The sequence below is a fragment of the Euprymna scolopes genome, chromosome 44, assembly GCF_053919585.1.
Source record: "Euprymna scolopes isolate OS-2025 chromosome 44, ASM5391958v1, whole genome shotgun sequence".
NCBI classification, from domain to species: Eukaryota; Metazoa; Mollusca; class Cephalopoda; order Sepiida; family Sepiolidae; genus Euprymna; species Euprymna scolopes.
Window position 1 is genome coordinate 34,264,031 of NC_136525.1, and position 18,884 is coordinate 34,282,914.

At 34.3% G+C, this 18,884-nt stretch overlaps 1 protein-coding gene across 2 annotated transcripts in view; it reads left to right on the top strand.

Annotated features, from left to right (window-relative positions):
- The window catches only part of LOC145268783 (uncharacterized), a 275,311-nt gene that overhangs the window by 214,311 nt on the left and 42,116 nt on the right, over positions 1-18,884 (top strand). For both annotated transcript variants that reach the window (XM_080124395.1, XM_080124396.1), the window contains exons 9-12: positions 238-293; positions 4,156-4,237; positions 4,759-4,864; positions 9,726-9,966. In XM_080124395.1, the coding sequence (XP_079980521.1) occupies positions 238-293; positions 4,156-4,237; positions 4,759-4,864; positions 9,726-9,966 (485 nt within the window). The remainder of the gene's footprint in view (positions 1-237; positions 294-4,155; positions 4,238-4,758; positions 4,865-9,725; positions 9,967-18,884) is intronic.

The window sequence follows — 18,884 nt, forward strand, 5'->3', positions numbered from 1 at the left end:
AATCTTAACATAGTTCCTAAAATATGAATTTTTTGCATATGATAAATAAATAAAGAATGCATAATATCTGCATGACTTTCAGATTTGATTAAAGGAATATGATTGGCTGGCATCTACTTCTTCCTATGACGTTCAAAACAGGAAATGGTTTGGGAAAGTTTTTAAAACCAAATGTTCATTTTATGTCCTTAAGATAACACAATCAGGTTGTAAAATCTATCTTTTATTTTTTTAAAGGTCAGCATGGAATTCCACTGATAAACAAAGATGTGTGGGGAATGGATTCTCTCATTGTAAGTAATGATTAGTTTGATAAATTTATATATATATATCTATAAAGTTGTGTGTGTGAGTGTGGGTGTGTGTGTGTGTGTGGTCATGACTAGGCTCCAGTATGGTTGACTATTTTAAAAAACTGATTACATATAATGATAGAAGATGTATCGAAACACAGGAATGGGTATGTTTGATCTGGCAGAACGGTTGTTCATTAAAATTGTGGGGTCTGCGTTCGCGCCTGGTCCACAAAGTATGGAATTAAAACATTAAAAAAAAAGCGTTTACAAGTGTTTTTGATATAGATGTACATAATAATACTTTGATAAGTATGTTTTAACTTAAATAGAGATGGTATAATAAAATTGTGAGTCTGTGTTTGCGCCTGGCCTCCATAGAATTGAAATAGGCACAAACTTTAATAAAGACTTTTCATATCTATCTGCATAAGTATACTTTGATAATTATGTTTCAGTTTGAAGAAATATGATATAATAAAATTATGGGGTGTTCGTTCGCACCTGACCTCCATAAAATGGAAATATGTCACAAAGTTTAACAAGGTTTTTTAATATAGATTCACAGAATATTGTGATAAGTGTTTCAGTGTGAACAGGTATGGTATAATAAATTATGGGGTTTATCTATTTTATTTTTACTTTCATCATATTTTGCTTTGGTTTTGATACCCCCAAATTCGAAGCTATCTCTTTACAACCCTTCCTTTTCATAACCTATCATACTTTCATAAATCAGAGTCCATTTTCTGTAGGCTGTTTTTGAACCCAGTCAATGACGGTTACTTTTGCTAGGATATATATATATATATATATATATATATATATATATATATATATATATATATATATATATATATAATGTGTGTGTATGTGTGTGGTTTTCATTTTACTTCAGTCGAAGTTCTCAGAAAACAAGGGGCTCCTTTCCTGGGGCTTATACTTGAACTCTATATGAAATACATGAATATTCAAATGCTCCATTAAACTTCTTTACATCTCAAACACTGAGTTAGCAAATAAGTTTAGAACATTATTTCCCTTCTTAACCATATATGTTATATCTTTCTTTTTGGTTTCTTTGTTTTACTAGTTTCTAAGACAAGAATTCATCTAGTCTGGTGGAGTGTCCATGTTGCTACTTGAGATAACATCACTTGGAAAAGGTCCACCATTCCTCGTAAAAGCTAACGTGGGTTAGCCTTACTGAGAAGATTTTGTTTGGGCCACGAATACTATGTGATTTTTTGGTCAGGGTTTACTTCTAGGGAAAAATATCCTCACGCCAGGTTGACCTTAGAAATCTTAGACACTCAAGAATAATATCTAGTAGGCATTCTAGTTCTCTCTGTATATATATATGACTGAACTATGAAGATATGTTTGCTGCAAGGCTAAAAATTAAAACATGAACCAATAGCTATTACATTACACATGCATATTCGTAATGCCGTCGTTCATTTTTAAAATTTTTACACTTTTGCCCCGATTTTCCTCGACTAAAATCCAAATATAAAGTTTTGCACAGAATCAAATACCCTATATATTAAGTTTCATGTCTATAGACCAAAAAGCTGACAGAGGCAAAAATTTTTAAACAAATATATATATACGCATACATAAATATATATAAAAAGGTTTGTGTTTACTATAACCTTTTTAAGCAAATATTATGCAAGTATAAATCATGTAGAATATCTGCATGAATATAATTACAAAATGAATGTTTAAAAGAATATGCAAATTAGCTAGACTTTTGTAGATGAATGCAATTCCACAACATATATATATATAAGAAAGTTGTATTTTCTTTTTAAATAAATAGAAAAAAGGGGGTTTTAATATGAATATCAATACACAAAAAAATAAAAAATTATAGGAGTATAGGTATATATATATATTATTATTATCATTACTATTATTTCATATATACATAATATATAGATTTTCAATATTTACTTCAACAGTGCTCAAGACATAAATAAGGCTTAGTAGATTATGCCGAAACACGAATATGTGTGTGTAGCACATGAATGGCAGAAAATAGTGGAAGAAATGAGAATACTTTTTTTTAATTACATTTTCACCATATTGCTACTTTGATGTAAGGGGCTACTATCAGGGACATAAGCTACAGGGGTACTATGTAGGGAGTTGGGCAGCAAGATGTTTGTTCACATTACACTTGAACTTCTGCGTGTCAGTACAGTTGAGGAAGCAGGGACCCGGAAGGGAGTTCCTAAGTCTAGCAGTTCTGGGGAAGAAACTGCTGGAGTAGAAAGCTCTCTTATATCTAGGGTTCTCTACTGTGTAGGGATGGGATTTAGCTGCTAGTTAGGTTTGTTGAGGGTATTTACATCGAGCGAGTACAAGTGTTTGCAGTTCATCAGAACATTCACCATTAAAATACTTGCAGAACAGGCAGAGGGATGCAACATTTTTTTTGATGAGACAGAGGTTTAAGCTTAGATGACAGTTTAGGACCTATCAGGTCGGTGACTTTCTTTGAACGCTTGTCCAGGAGTGAGAGACAAGTAGCAGATGCAGCAAATGTGACAACAATACTTCATATATGAGCGAATGGTGGCCTTATAAATAAACTGTATATATTACAGTTGACTTGATGTAGACATTTTATTTATAAAGAAGCAACACATAAGAAGGTATCAAATTACATCTATAAGTTTTAATTACATCTATAAGTTTTAATTATATCTATTAGTTTAATTACATCTATTTGTTTTAATTATATCTATTAGTTTTAATTATATCTATTAGTTTTAATTACATCTATTAGTTTTAATTATATCTATTAGTTTTAATTACATCTATTAGTTTTAATTATATCTATTAGTTTTAATTATATCTATTAGTTTTAATTACATCTATCAGTTTTAATTATATCTATTAGTTTTAATTATATCTATTAGTTTTAATTATATCTATTAGTTTTAATTACATCTATTAGTTTTAATTACATTTATCAGTTTTAATTACATCTATAAGTTTTAATTATATCTATTAGTTTTAATTATATCTATTAGTTTTAATTACATTTATTAGTTCATATCTCTTGAGTTTGTATGTCACAACTATCACAGACAAAAGTAACATATCTCCAATTCAAAATCATCCTTTTGTTGTCTGCTAGCATGTCTTGTCCCTTTCTTGTGTCTCCATGCAAAAACTCACATAACAAAGATAAAAGGGAGGAGTTCTATCTTCCTAACACTAGTAGAGTATGAAATTACATTTATGGCAATTAAACTACACAGAGCTACTAAAGACAGTTGGTTATAAAAATTTTCCATTTACTTCAAAATATAACCTTTCTGTTTTCAGATGACAGTTTTACAAACCTAATGGTGGTGGTAGTGGTAATGGAGAAGAATACATTGCTAGCACCCTCTCATGTAGGGTTCTTGACTCCTTTTTTTCTGTTTCTCTCTGTACCTCTTTTTATTTGGCCCAGATGACTTCAGCATTCCAACCTATATTGTTGACCTTGACTCCTCTTTGACATCATTTCCCAGGCCTTGCATCCAAACTTGTGACTGATTTTTGTTTGGTGTTATTCCCCCCGGGGACAAAAAATAGGAAAGGAGGGGAGGTCTCTGGTCATCCTTGTCACTGTACCATTGTTGACTAAGTTAATCTTAACTAAAACTTTCAGTCACCATAATACCATAAACATGCCAGAGGTTGTCCTACTTAATATTCACAAATTAAATCTTTTTTTTTTTTTATTTAAATAATATGTAAAAAAATAAAATTTTATAAAAAAAAAAAAGTTTTCTTAAAAACAATGAAACTTTGTCTTTAAAATGTTATTTCTGTTTTTTTTTTCTTTTTTTCCTTACAGATTTCAATTGAACGAGGCAAACGTGGCTATGGATTTTCAGTGATCGATTCATGTCCTGCTCGTGTCAGTCGAGTGGATGGAGGTAAATAGTAATTCTTCATTTAAAAAAAAATGAATAAAAACTGATACATGATGTCAAAGAATATGAGTTCTCCATTTTTTTACGGAATGGTATTCTGTTTTTTTTTTTTTTTTATCCAGAAACCCCCTCCCAGATTTTTGCTCAAATAACCAACGTCTACCATTATACAAATTTTTTTTTTAATTTTTTGGTTGGAATCTACTTTTGTTTTAAATAAAAAAAAACAAAACTGATGACTGTCAAATCGTTATGTGCTACAATGATATGCACCCATTTTTTGTTGAAGTTGAATATCATTCTATTGCAGGAAACCCAACCTTGTGCCTGACTTGGTGTGGTGGTGGTGGTGGTGGGGGGGGGAAATAAGTTGTGTCATTGCATTCCAACATGGCATTACAGATGCAGTTGACGACCACGTTGACGATCAATTTTGCTACTGTTAATATTATTGTTTATGTACTGCCTTTTTCACACATGCACACATTTGGCCGTAAATTATGTTTTGTTGTTTCTGTTTTTAGCATCTCCTGCTTCAAATGCCGGATTAAAAATTGACGATAAAATTGTCCGAGTGAATGGGAAAAATGTGTCTCGATCTGGATCAAAGAGCGTTGCAAAAATTGTCAAGTAAGTTTCTTCATTTCATTGTATTTACAATGTTACTGCCGTGTTTTTTTTTTTTTTTTTTTTAGAGTTTTGTTGTATTTACAATGTTACTGCCGTGTTTTTTTTTTTTTTTTTTTTAGAGTTTTGTTGTATTTACAATGTTACTGCCGTGTTTTTTTTTTTTTTTTTTTTAGAGTTTTGTTGTATTTACAATGTTACTGCCATGTTTTTTTTTTGTTTTTGTATTTACAATGTTACCGCCATGTTTTTTTTTTCTTTTTTTTTAGAGTTTTGTTGTATTTACAATGTTACCGCCATGTTTCTTTTTTTAGAGTCTTGTTGTATTTACAATGTTACCGCCATGTTTCTTTTTTTTAGAGTTTTGTTGTATTTACAATTTTACCGCCATGTTTCTTTTTTTTAGAGTTTTGTTGTATTTACAATGTTACCGCCATGTTTCTTTTTTTAGAGTCTTGTTGTATTTACAATGTTACCGACATGTTTCTTTTTTTAGAGTCTTGTTATATTTACAATGTTACCGCCATGTTTCTTTTTTTTTAGAGTTTTGTTGTATTTACAATGTTACTGCCATGTATTTTTTTTAGAGTTTTGTTGTATTTACAATGTTACCGCCATGTTTCTTTTTTTTTTTTAGAGTTTTGTTGTATTTACAATGTTACTGCCATGTTTTTTTTTTTAGAGTTTTGTAATATTTACAATGTTACTGCCATGTTTTTATTTTAGAGTTTTGTTGTATTTACAATGTTACTGCCATGTTTTTTTGTTTTTTTAGAGTTTTGTAATATTTACAAATGTTACTGCCATGTTTTTTTTTTTTTAGAGTTTTGTTGTATTTACAATGTTACTGCCATGTATTTTTTTTAGAGTTTTGTTGTATTTACAATGTTACCGCCATGTTTCTTTTTTTTTTTTAGAGTTTTGTTGTATTTACAATGTTACTGCCATGTTTTTTTTTTAGAGTTTTGTAATATTTACAATGTTACTGCCATGTTTTTATTTTAGAGTTTTGTTGTATTTACAATGTTACTGCCATGTTTTTTTGTTTTTTTAGAGTTTTGTAATATTTACAAATGTTACTGCCATGTTTTTTTTTTTTTAGAGTTTTGTTGTATTTACAATGTTACTGCCATGTATTTTTTTTAGAGTTTTGTTGTATTTACAATGTTACCGCCATGTTTCTTTTTTTTTTTTAGAGTTTTGTTGTATTTACAATGTTACTGCCATGTTTTTTTTTTTAGAGTTTTGTAATATTTACAATGTTACTGCCATGTTTTTATTTTAGAGTTTTGTTGTATTTACAATGTTACTGCCATGTTTTTTTGTTTTTTTAGAGTTTTGTAATATTTACAAATGTTACTGCCATGTTTTTTTTTTTTTAGAGTTTTGTTGTATTTACAATGTTACTGCCATGTATTTTTTTTAGAGTTTTGTTGTATTTACAATGTTACCGCCATGTTTCTTTTTTTTTTTAGAGTTTTGTTGTATTTACAATGTTACTGCCATGTTTTTTTTTTAGAGTTTTGTAATATTTACAATGTTACTGCCATGTTTTTATTTTAGAGTTTTGTTGTATTTACAATGTTACTGCCATGTTTTTTTGTTTTTTTAGAGTTTTGTAATATTTACAAATGTTACTGCCATGTTTTTTTTTTTTTAGAGTTTTGTTGTATTTACAATGTTACTGCCATGTATTTTTTTTAGAGTTTTGTTGTATTTACAATGTTACCGCCATGTTTCTTTTTTTTTTTTAGAGTTTTGTTGTATTTACAATGTTACTGCCATGTTTTTTTTTTTAGAGTTTTGTAATATTTACAATGTTACTGCCATGTTTTTATTTTAGAGTTTTGTTGTATTTACAATGTTACTGCCATGTTTTTTTGTTTTTTTAGAGTTTTGTAATATTTACAAATGTTACTGCCATGTTTTTTTTTTTTTAGAGTTTTGTTGTATTTACAATGTTACTGCCATGTTTTGTGCGTTTTTTTAGAGTTTTGTTGTATTTACTATGTTACTGCCTCTTTTATTTCAGTGTAGAGCCTTTACTCTTCTGTAGCAGTTTAAGTCTTCATTTTCTCTGTCACCGGTTTAATGATTACATGTGATGGATGACTTTTAAAAATTAAACCCCAAACTAATCTATCTCTGACCAGGTCTTTATTTAAACACTCTTTCTCTTAAATTCGCCCTCATTGTACTGTAATGGTTGTGTAAAGTGGGAAAATGTGTCCTTCCGATTCATTACTGAGCTCCACACAAAAAGTGAATGGCTGTGTAGGTTTTGTGAATACTTTCAAGAGATTAGATAGGCCTACAAAACTTAATACACTTGGTTTTTATCTGTTCAGGTACTCCCTTATACTAGAAGGATGATTAAAGTTGATCAGATTCTTTCTTTAAGTTCACCAAGATCAGGAAAGGACCTTAACATGCTTCGGCACTTATGCAGAATACAAACCGCGCTGGAACAACGGTGTTATGTAGAAATCTATTCTGTACTGTTTTGTATCTTCATCGGAAGGTGACGATGCTCTTCTAATTTCCAAAACAAACGATTGCTTTCTAGCTATGCTAACAGGTGGCAGTTCTTTTATTTCTTTTTTATGGCGGCTTCAAATAACCAAAAGTTTTAGACCAATCAGAAAAAAGGCTAATTATTCTATTTTTTTTTTCATTATTATTCTTTAAAATTTATTATCAATATAGATACATTTTTATTTTTAGTTTATATTTAATAAATATATCAGAAATACAACTCCACAGCTGCTCCCATGTTTCTATTATATATATATATATATATATACATATATATATATATATGTATATATATATATATATATATATATATATATATATATATATATATATATATATATATATATATGAGGGTGGGTGTGTCATTTAATTCTAAATTCTTTTATATATCTGTGTGCTGTGTTATAGGCAGTCTTATTCTTCTTCATATATACTAATATTTGTGCTTAATGTATTTTGACAAGAGTCTAAATGTCCATTACCCTTTTCTGGTTTATGTGTTAAGTTGGCTGCATCTAGAATACTCTTGGAGAACTCCTTTAGGTGGGGTCCTCGTTTATTGTTCTGTCTTCCCAGTTTATTAGTAGCGCTTGTCTCCTATGCAGACATTCTTTGAGTGTCTCACTGCATACGTTCAAACAGGTCTTTTGAGGGTCATTAATAGTCTTTATGATGTGGTATTTCTCCGCGTCACAAAGCGGGCATCGTTTTGAGGAAGGTGAGTATGCTGGTTTTCTTTCAATGATCCTCCATTTTATGCTGAATTGCGTTCCTTTGTGTTTAAGCTGCCATACTTGGGCAGCTAAAGCTGTCTTTATCCTCGTCTTTGCCCTGAAGGAACTGTTGTGCATGTAGAATCTCTGCTTGAACGTCCCTTTCGTCATCCCTATGTATGTCTCTGGTTTATCACTGGTCTCATGCATGAGTATCGCTTCGTATACGAGGGATTTCGCCTTGCATTTTCTCTCTAAGGGACAGTCTTCCCTGGATCTGCAAGAGCAGCCCTCAGTTTCATTTTCATTGTGTTCCTTTGTGATGATCTTTTTAATCGATGGAGTGGTGGAGTAGCTGACCTTAATCGTGTTTCTATTGAACAGTTTGTGCAGTCTATGTTGTGGAGGGAAGTTTCTGTCTAGCAGTTTCAGGAATAGGTACCCTACTCGTGTTTTTGTGTTGAGGGAAAACGGAGGTGAGAACCAAATGATGTTCTGCCTCCTGTTGCACCTGTCTTTTGTTGGCCGATGTTGGGTTGGTTGGTATTTGATACTTTCCCTGAATCTGCTTTTTTGGAGCGCTTCATTGTAATATGGGGCTGCTTGGTTGAAGATGTCGGCATTTGATGAGAGCGTGGAGATTCTGATGCTGGCAACCATGTTTTTGAAGACCGTGGGGGGGGGGGTGACAGGATTCTTTGTTTATGTACCGGAGTGTCTCGTTGGTTTTGTGGAAGGGTTTATGTGTCTTATTTTTTAGATTTAGAGTTGTGTCTAGAAAGTCCACTTCGTGTAGGTTGGTGCTAATAGTTATCTTAAAACCTAGTTCATGAAATCTTTTGGTTAGATCTTTTCTAAGCTTATTTAAGCTAATTCCATTGTGATCGCGTGAGAGACAAAGGCCGTTGTCCCTATACAGGCTGAATATATGGTTAGGGAATTTTTGTTTAGGGTCTCTAGTAGGAAAATACATTAAGCACAAACATTAGTATATATGAAGAAGAATAAGACTGCCTCTAACACAATACACAGATATATAAAAGAATTTAGAATTAAATGACACACCCACCCTCATCTATTATAATATTTAATACAAAAAGTTAAAAGGATAAATAAGATAGATTAGTTACCCCCCTTAGACCACTAAAACACAGGTTGTCTCCCCTCAACAGAAAAAATGTAGAGCGGTTGTTGTTGTCTCACCACATTTTGGGCAACTAATCCTCTAGCCTGCTTTGGTTAAGATTGGAACCGCTATTTTCAGACAATGCTTACTGGGAACCATAGAGACTCAACGCCTCTATCAACTGCACCACATGGTGAAAAAACAACTATGAAGCCTCCAAAAAAATGAATACACAAATTATGTATTATAATGTCTGTGAAGAATTCCCATTAATCACTTAAAAATGATTATCTTTATGAAAAAAAAAATGACTCAATCAATTTATGTGATTTTTGGAATATGATATTTTCGTTTTGTCACAGGTATGTATAACGTACAGATTTTTCTTTATTTTTGATTTTTAAGATAAAGAGAATTTCGGACAAGAAACCCCACAAGGATATCAAGTATCTGCTCTTATATTTTTGATTTTGATTTTCTCTTTTGTCAGAAACTGTAAAGAAATTATCACGTTGGACATCCAACGTCCATTCTGTTACGAGATGTTAGAGAAATCGCCATGGCGGCCACACATGAATCTAGATCAGGAAGATGGTGAACTAAGTGACCTGGAAAATGCCGGACCTGAACAAGGTGTTGAAGTTTCTGTCGATGATGATGAACTCCTCGTTAATAATGAAATCGTCACCAGTACACCCTTTCCTGGTTCATACGACCGAAAAGTATTTATGGTATGTCTGTTTTATTTTATTTTATTTTTTTTTTTATTATTAAAAAAAATTTTTTGAATTTAAAAAAAAAAAAAAAGACATTGCCATTGACACTTAAGAGGCTCAGGGTTTGCACCAGCTTAAAAAGGCCTTGAATTTTGAACTTTGTCTTGAAAAGGCTTTATTTTTATTATTACCCTGAGAAAGTCTTGAAAACATAAAAAATGTCTTTCCAAGGGCTTGAAAATCCTATTCTTTATATTCAGTAAAAATGTCTGTCCAAAAAAAATATATATAAAAGTAAAATTGTCTGTGTGTGTCTGTGTACATTTCCCTACAAACTAGTCAGGGCAGGCTTTAATCGATTTTTGGGCAAAAATTTAGCTACTAAGGGGTCAAAGTTCAAAAGATTTGACTGTTGCGGTCTCGAGCAAACTATTCAGCCAATTTTAGGTGTAAACATTTGAAATTTTACATAAAGGGTATTCAGACATGTAGCAAGCTTTTTTATCAGTTTTTAGGTGTAAATTTGTTTGCCAGGAGGTTAAAATTAAAAGAGTTGACCTTAGCAGACTCTACTAAACTCCTCCGCCAATTTTGGGTCCAAACACTTGAAATTTTAGATGTAGGTTACCAAGACGTGAGTCAAAATTTTTAATATATATATATACATATGTACATAAAGTTATGAACAGTAGCAAAGCCGGGCTGAACTGTTGATTTTAAATGAAATAGAAATAAATACTATTAAAATATTTTTTAAATATTAATTAAAATACTATTAACATATTTTTAAAATATTAATTAAAATACTATTAACATATTTTTTAAATATTAATTAAAATACTACTAACATATTTTTTAAATATTAATTAAAATACTATTAATATATTTTTTAAATATTAATTAAAATACTATTAACATATTTTAAAATATTAATTAAAATACTATTAACATATTTTTTAAATATTAATTAAAATACTATTAACATATTTTTAAAATATTAATTAAAATACTATTAACATATTTTTTAAATATTAATTAGAATACTATTAACATATTTTTTAAATATTAATTAAAATACTAACATATTTTTAAAATATTAATTAAAATACTAACATATTTTTTAACTATTAATTAAAATACATACATTCATTCTTTTTTCGGATTGTTATCCTCAGTTGTTGTTTCACAATATTTTGGCCAATTCATCGTCTGACCTTCTGCAAGTGATTAACCGCGACATAATAGGAATGCCGAGTCTTGTAACTGTATCCCCAGTAATTACTGCTTTCCATAGTTGTTGTCGTCTTGCCACGTTTTTGGCCAACTAAACTTCTGACCTGCTTGGAGAGGATTGAAACCACTATCTTCAGACAATGCTCACTCGGAACCTCTATTCACTGTGCCACAGGCCCTGGGCAACAACGATGATGACAACAATAACAACTATATAACAGTCTGAAAAAAGAATAGATACACAAATTCTATAGCTTTATTTCAAAGGATTCCAAAAAATAAAAAAACGCAAAAATAATTAAAATACTATTAAAATATTTTAAATATTAAAAATAAAATCAATACAAATAAATTCTTCTGAAATTGCATCATATTATTTCCAGTATTGTCGGTACAAGAGTTATGTCCCTTTATCATGAAACTACCCAATAAAACTTTACGGATGCAGCAAAAGTGAAATTCAAAATTGAAATAAATTCTATTAAAGTATTTTTTAAATATTAAAATATTATTAGTTTTTTTGGTTTATTATATCATCCTTTTATATATTAAATTTTGTTTTAAAAGCTTGAATTTTGTTTTACGAAAGCCGCAAAAAGTCCGGCATTGAAAATCTGTATGACCCCTGGAACTAGTGACCAGATTTTTGTGGAATATTCTAAATTGGGTGATGGGCTGCAAATGAATGGATTGCATTTAAATGATTGTCAGGTTATTCTTGGCACTAGAGCAGTAAGTTTGTTGGAGCACATTCCATTATAGTACTTGTGAAACAAGCACAGAGGTGCAAAATTGCGGTGATGGGACAGGGGATGGAACTTGGTGGATAATTACTAGGGCTATGACAACAGCATATTCTTTTCCTTGTTTTGATTCTAAGGTATATATATCCATTGATATCTTATATGTTTTTATGTAGAGTGTTGTGGTTCTTGGTTTATTAATTGTATCTAACTGTGTCGGATATATACTCGAGAGTAAAAACAATGAAAAGAATATGTTGTTGTCATAGCCTGAATAATGACGAACCTATTAGATTAAAAACTACTATTTGAACTTTTTTTGTCTAAGAGGAAGAAACTAGTGGATGGTACACCAGCCCAGATCTGACAACAATACTCCATGCATGGGTGGATAGTGGACTTGTGTAACATAGCGTGGATGACGATATGCAAATGACTTCACCAGTAAGTAAAAAGAAAAACTCTAAAAAGTATGATCACGTTAGAGATGAAAATAACGCTTGAGAGGACAGTCCCATGAGAGACATCATAGCAGTAATGAGATCACGTGAGGGACGTCATAGCAGTAATGAGATCACATGAGGGACGTCATGGCAGTAATGAGATCACGTGAGGGACATCATAGCAGTAATGAGATCACGTGAGGGACATCATAGCAGTAATGAGATCACGTGAGGGACGTCATAGCAGTAATGAGATCACGTGAGGGACGTCATAGCAGTAATGAGATCACGTGAGGGACGTGATGGCAGTAATGAGATCACGTGAGGTAGATCATAGCAGTAATGAGATCACGTGAGGTAGGTCATAGCAGTAATGAGATCACGTGAGGGACGTCATGGCAGTAATGAGATCACGTGAGGGACGTCATGGCAGTAATGAGATCACGTGAGGTAGGTCATGGCAGTAATGAGATCACGTGAGGTAGGTCATGGCAGTAATGAGATCACGTGAGGTAGGTCATGGCAGTAATAAGATCACGTGAGGTAGGTCATGGCAGTAATGAGATCACGTGAGGGACGTCATGGCAGTAATGAGATCACGTGAGGGACGTCATGGCAGTAATGAGATCACGTGAGGGACGTCATGGCAGTAATGAGATCACGTGAGGTAGGTCATAGCAGTAATGAGATCACGTGAGGGACGTCATGGCAGTAATGAGATCACGTGAGGTAGGTCATGGCAGTAATGAGATCACGTGAGGGACGTCATGGCAGTAATGAGATCACGTGAGGTAGGTCATGGCAGTAATGAGATCACGTAAGGTAGGTCATGGCAGTAATGAGATCACGTGAGGGACGTCATGGCAGTAATGAGATCACATGAGGGACGTCATGGCAGTAATGAGATCACGTGAGGTAGGTCATGGCAGTAATGAGATCACGTGAGGGACGTCATGGCAGTAATGAGATCACGTGAGGGACGTCATGGCAGTAATGAGATCACGTGAGGGACGTGTTAGTAATGAGAGAATGAGGAAATAAATGTCATTGTACACCAAAAAAAAAAGCAAGTTGAAGTTCTATTTTTTGTCTGCTTTGTGACTGAGGCAACAACGTGTTGGTTCCCGGAGAACGTTAACCTTGTAGAGATATAGGATACTGGCACATGTAAGAAATTTTCTAGCACATTAGACGGAGTCCATTTTCTTTACAGCAGCCTTAGCAGTATCTTCTATATATTTGTTCCAATTCATGTTACCTATGAATGTTAGGCCAAAGAGTTTGGATATTGGACTCTGTTGTGTGGTGTTATTAACCACAGTAATTGGTGGTTGAAAAGCAGTGTTGTGGAGTCGGAGTCGGAAGGAGTCGGAGGTTTTAGCTGGAGTCGGAGTCAGATTTCTAAAAGTACAAGGAATCGGAGTCGGAGTTGAAATTTTTTTATCCGACTCCTTAAGTCCAATGAATTTATTTTTTACATGGTTTTCCTGTTTGCTTTTACCATGTTCCCTGTGAACGTTAAGCCAAGGAGTTTGAATGAAGTACTTTCATCTACTGGCATCAATTGAAATGGATAGCTCTCGTCTTGGGGAGTCTCCATGTTTTGATAAGCTTCTGGGTTTGACCTTTACTCCTGATCTGAAATGGAACACGTACATCAAGTCTGTTGCCAAGGTTGCTGGAAAAATTGTGGGATCCTTCTACCACTCCAGAAGATATCTTACTGCTGATGGAATTCTCTATCTATATACAAACTAAGTACGTCCAAGGATGGAGTACTGCCACATCTGGGCAGGAACTGCTAAAAACAGCCTATCCTGCTTTGACAGAGTATAAAATAGACTTTGTAGCTTAGTTGGGGATGCCCTTTTCTCTTCCCTGCAACATTTCTCTCACAGAAGAGATGTTGTGAGCTTGTCTTTGTTTTATCGTTACTTGCATGGCAAGTGCTCGTGTGAGATCCAATCTCTCATCCCCCATCACCAATCTTTCAAGATAAACACCCATCTAGCTGAAACCACTGTCAATAATTTTCCCCACTATTTATCTGTGCCTAAATCAAAACGTAGATTCCATGAACAAAACTTCTTTCTTAGAAGTGCATGCCTGTGGAACTTTCTTCCATTTGCCTGTTTCCCACCTGATTACATCTTGGATGTCTTCAAGTGCAACATAAACAAATTCCTGATGAACCGCCCCCTTAAGTAAGACACCTTATCAAATCTCAAATACTAACGATTACTACAATACTATCCCATTAATTATTGTACATGCAATAACCCTTATCCCTGAGTAGCTTCCGGGCCTTGATAAGTGGTGACCACCATGTAAAAAAAACAAAAAAACAAAACATTTCGATTCCGCTGTTGAGGTTCTCTTTCACAAATATCCGTGGGCTTAGAGGTAATATAGATAATGTAGACTCTTACCTTTTAGTAAACTCCCCGGATATCTTAGCATTAAGTGAAACAAACTTACACTCTTCAATCCCCTCCAACTGCTTTAACATTACAGGATACCTTCCTCTTTTCCATAAGGACTCGGATAGATGCATGCACGCATTTAGAGTCTATATTCGTAGCACCCTCCCTTAAACTAAAGAGAAAAATCTTGAATCTGATGACCAGGCTTTATGTGCTTTCGACTAACATTTCATCACTGCGTTAGTTACTTATATTTTCTCTGTTGTTTTTTCATCAAGTCAGGATTATATCCTAATCGATCATGTCTTTGATAGATACAGCACTCTCCTTGAATATTAATGTCCAAATACATGCGTTTGATGATTTTAATGTCCACCATAAAAATTGGCTTGGTTTCTCAGGTTATACAGATGCAGCTGGATGCTCCACTAATAGCTTCTCTATAGCCCATTCCCTCACATAGACAGTAATGTTTCCAACTGGCCTACCAGATCGTGAACCTCAGCAGGTTTCACTTCTAGACCTATTCTTCATCACAGTACTTGAGGATTGTGTGATTAATGCCACGGTCCACTTGGAAACGCAGACCACCTCATGGTATCAGTTGACATCACATGACGGCATTCCAGTTATAGTGCTGAAAAAGCTTCAACCAGAACTTGCCCCCATACTTACAAAACTGTTTGAGCATTGCCTTAAGGAGAAGTGCTTTCCAACACTCTGGAAAACCTCATCAGTTAACCCTGTATTTAAGAATTCAGGTAAAAAGTCATCTCCCTCTCAGTACAGACCAATAAGTCTCCTGTGTGTCATGAGTAAGTTGTTGGAATCCATATTAAATAAAGAAGTAGTCAACCACCTCAACAGAAACAACCTTCTTAGTGACATGCAATATGGTTTGCGCTCTGCAAGATCTACAGCAGATGTGTTAACGGTTATAACTCACAGGATTAGTGAATCTCTTGACAAAGGTTTCCTTTCCAGAGCCATTGCTCTTGACATATCGAGGCCTTCGATAAGGTATGGCATAAGGGCCTACTTCACAAGATTTCCAACTCCAGTATCACTTGTAATGTTTTCTCAATCATTAAATCATTTCTCTCCGATACATTCATAAGAGTAGTGGTTGATGAGCAGAAATCAGAAGCCCACAGTATTAATGTTGGAGTCCCCCAGGGGTCCATCCTGGGCCCAACTCTCTTCCTGATCTACATCAATGATCTCCCAATAATTTCCAAAAACACATACTTAAGTCATTTGTTGACATCTATGCTGATGGCACGAACATATATGGCAACAAATCAAAGGCCGTAAATGATAAAGTTCTCTCTAATTCTCTCTCTTCTGATCTTGAGCGCATGGTGGGGGAAGAGGTGGCTGGTTACTTTTAATGCATCCAAAATCAAGCTTCTATTTTTACATCATCAACACTCTGATCCCCATCTGGCATCAATTGAAATGGATGGCTCTCGTCTTGGGAAGTCTCCATGTTTTGATAAGCTTCTGGGTTTGACCTTTACTCCTGATCTGAAATGGAACATGTATATCAGATCTGTTGCCAAGGATGCTAGGGAAATTGTGGGATCCTTCTACCGCTCCAAAAGATATCTCCCTACTGATGCAATTCTCTATCTGTATAAAAGCCAAGTTCGTCCAAGGATGGAGTACTGCTGCCACATCTGGGCAGGAGCTGTTAAAAAAAGGCTATCCTGCCTTGACAGAGTACAAAATAGACTTTGTAGCTTAGTTGGGGATGCCCTTTTCTCTTCCCTGCAGCCTCTCTCCCACAGAAGAGACGTTGCGAGCATGTCTTTGTTTTATCGTTACTTCCATGGCAATTGCTCATTTGAGCTCCAATCTCTCATCTCCTTTCGCCAATCTTTCACGAGAAACACCCGTCTGGCTGAAACCACTCTCATTAATTTTCCCCACTCTTTATCTGTGCTTAAATCCAAATGTAGATTCCATGAGCAGAGCTTCTTTCTCAGAAGTGCACAACTGTGGAACTCTCTTCCGTTCGCCTGTTTCCCACCTGACCACAACTTGGATGTCTTCAAGTCCAACATAAACAAATTCCTGACAAACCGCCCCCTTAAGTAAGACACTATCAAAACCTCCAATACTAATGATTACTACAATACTATCTCATTGATTACTGTACACGCAATATAACCCTTATCCCTAAGTGGCCTCCGGGCCTTGATAAGTGGTGACCTCCATGTAAAAAAAAAAACAAAAAAACATTTAAATCCCAACCTCAAGGTGAGGAATAATTGTTCAAAACCAAAAGGTACTACAACAGGAACCATTAGAGAACACATCTGAGATGCCCAATGGACCGATATCTTTTCGCTTCCTGCTGAACAGTGTGCCAATGAAACAACTGAATGGTGCAAGGCGGGAATTGAAGCACATGTTCCCACACGGAAGTATTATAGAAAGCCCCACTCACCCCCATAGTTCACTACAAATTGTGCAGCTGCTGTGGCACAAAGACAGCATGCATTCCACCAGTTTGTACGTCAGAAGATAAATAGGCAAAATTTGTAAATGCTAGAAATCATTGTAAGAGAGAAATAATGACAGTCAAAAGAAAGCATGCTGAAATAATCAGCGAATGCATAGAATCACCAAAGATAGGAACTCGTCATTTCGGAAAAATCTATACTCATGTAGTGAATAAAGGACAATAAGTAATCCCTCCACTGAGCAACAACCAGAAGGTTGCATGCACGGTAACGGAAATGGCGGAACTGATGTCCTGGCGATTGCCTCTAACTCCACCCTAGAGCCAACAAACAACTCCCTCCCAAATTTTCCTATGAGGACTAAAGCCACATTAGATGATGTAAAAATCACCCCTTCTCATGTCTGTGATACATGATACATCCAAGTCCTTTAACCAAGTTTGGCACAAAGGCTGCTAATAAAAATTAAATCGTACATTATAACTGGACGTATACTAAATATAATTAAATCCATCTTAGACAATAGAAGCATACAGGTTGTCATTGATGGACATACATCCAAGCAGCATAACATTAATGCGGGAGTGTCTCAGAGGTCGATCCTTGGACCATTATTATTCCTGATATTCAAAAATTACCTCCCTGATAATATTGTGTCCGAGATGGGTATATTTGCTGATGATACAATGGTCTATAACATGCATTAGGGAAGAAAAGATGTAAATAAATCTAAGACAATGGAAAAATCATTAGAAAATGACCTCCAAAACATAATCGAGTGGGGACGCAAATGGATGGTAACATTTAATGTTAGGAAAACTAAGCTGCTCTCCTTTAACAATTACAAGACACCTCTTGAACAGCCTATATCGATGAAAAATAATACCCTACCTGAAAATACTACCTTCAGACTCCTTTTTTTGGGACTATTTTACCATATTTTACTTTGTGGGCAATATGAACTGGAACAAATACATAGAGGACATTGCAAAGACTGCTGCAAAAATGGCGGGTTCCCTCTATCGAGCTGGAAGACTACTCACACCTGAGGGTATCCCGTATCTCTACAAGGCCACCATTCGCTCATGCATGGAATATTGTTGCCACATCTGGGCTGGTGCATCTACCACTAACCTCTTCATCTTGGATAGGTTCCAAAAAAAATTGTCAATCTAATTGATCCCACTTTATCAACTAAGCTCCAGTTCTTGTCCCATCGTCACAATGTTGCATCTTTGTGCATGTTTTAATGGAATGTGTTCTGATGAACTCGTTGCACTTGTACCCCGACAAACCCGTTTAGCAATAAGATCTCACCCCTTCACTGTTAAGGTCCCTAGATACCAAAAAGCTTTCTATTCTAATAGTTTCTTCCCTTGAACAGCTAGACTTTGGAATTCCCTTCCTGCTACCTGCTTTCCTGGTCGTACTGATATGCAGAAGTTTAAATGTAACATAAACTGACATCTTGCTAATCTTTCCTAGACATGGTCCCAAAAAGTAGCCTTTTCCGTCCACGTGGTGATATGCCTTGTTAGAAGTTAACGTTAAATAAATAAATAAAGCTGGTTAAGTGTATATGCAAGTATATTCATCATACAAGTGAATGTTAAACATAAAAAA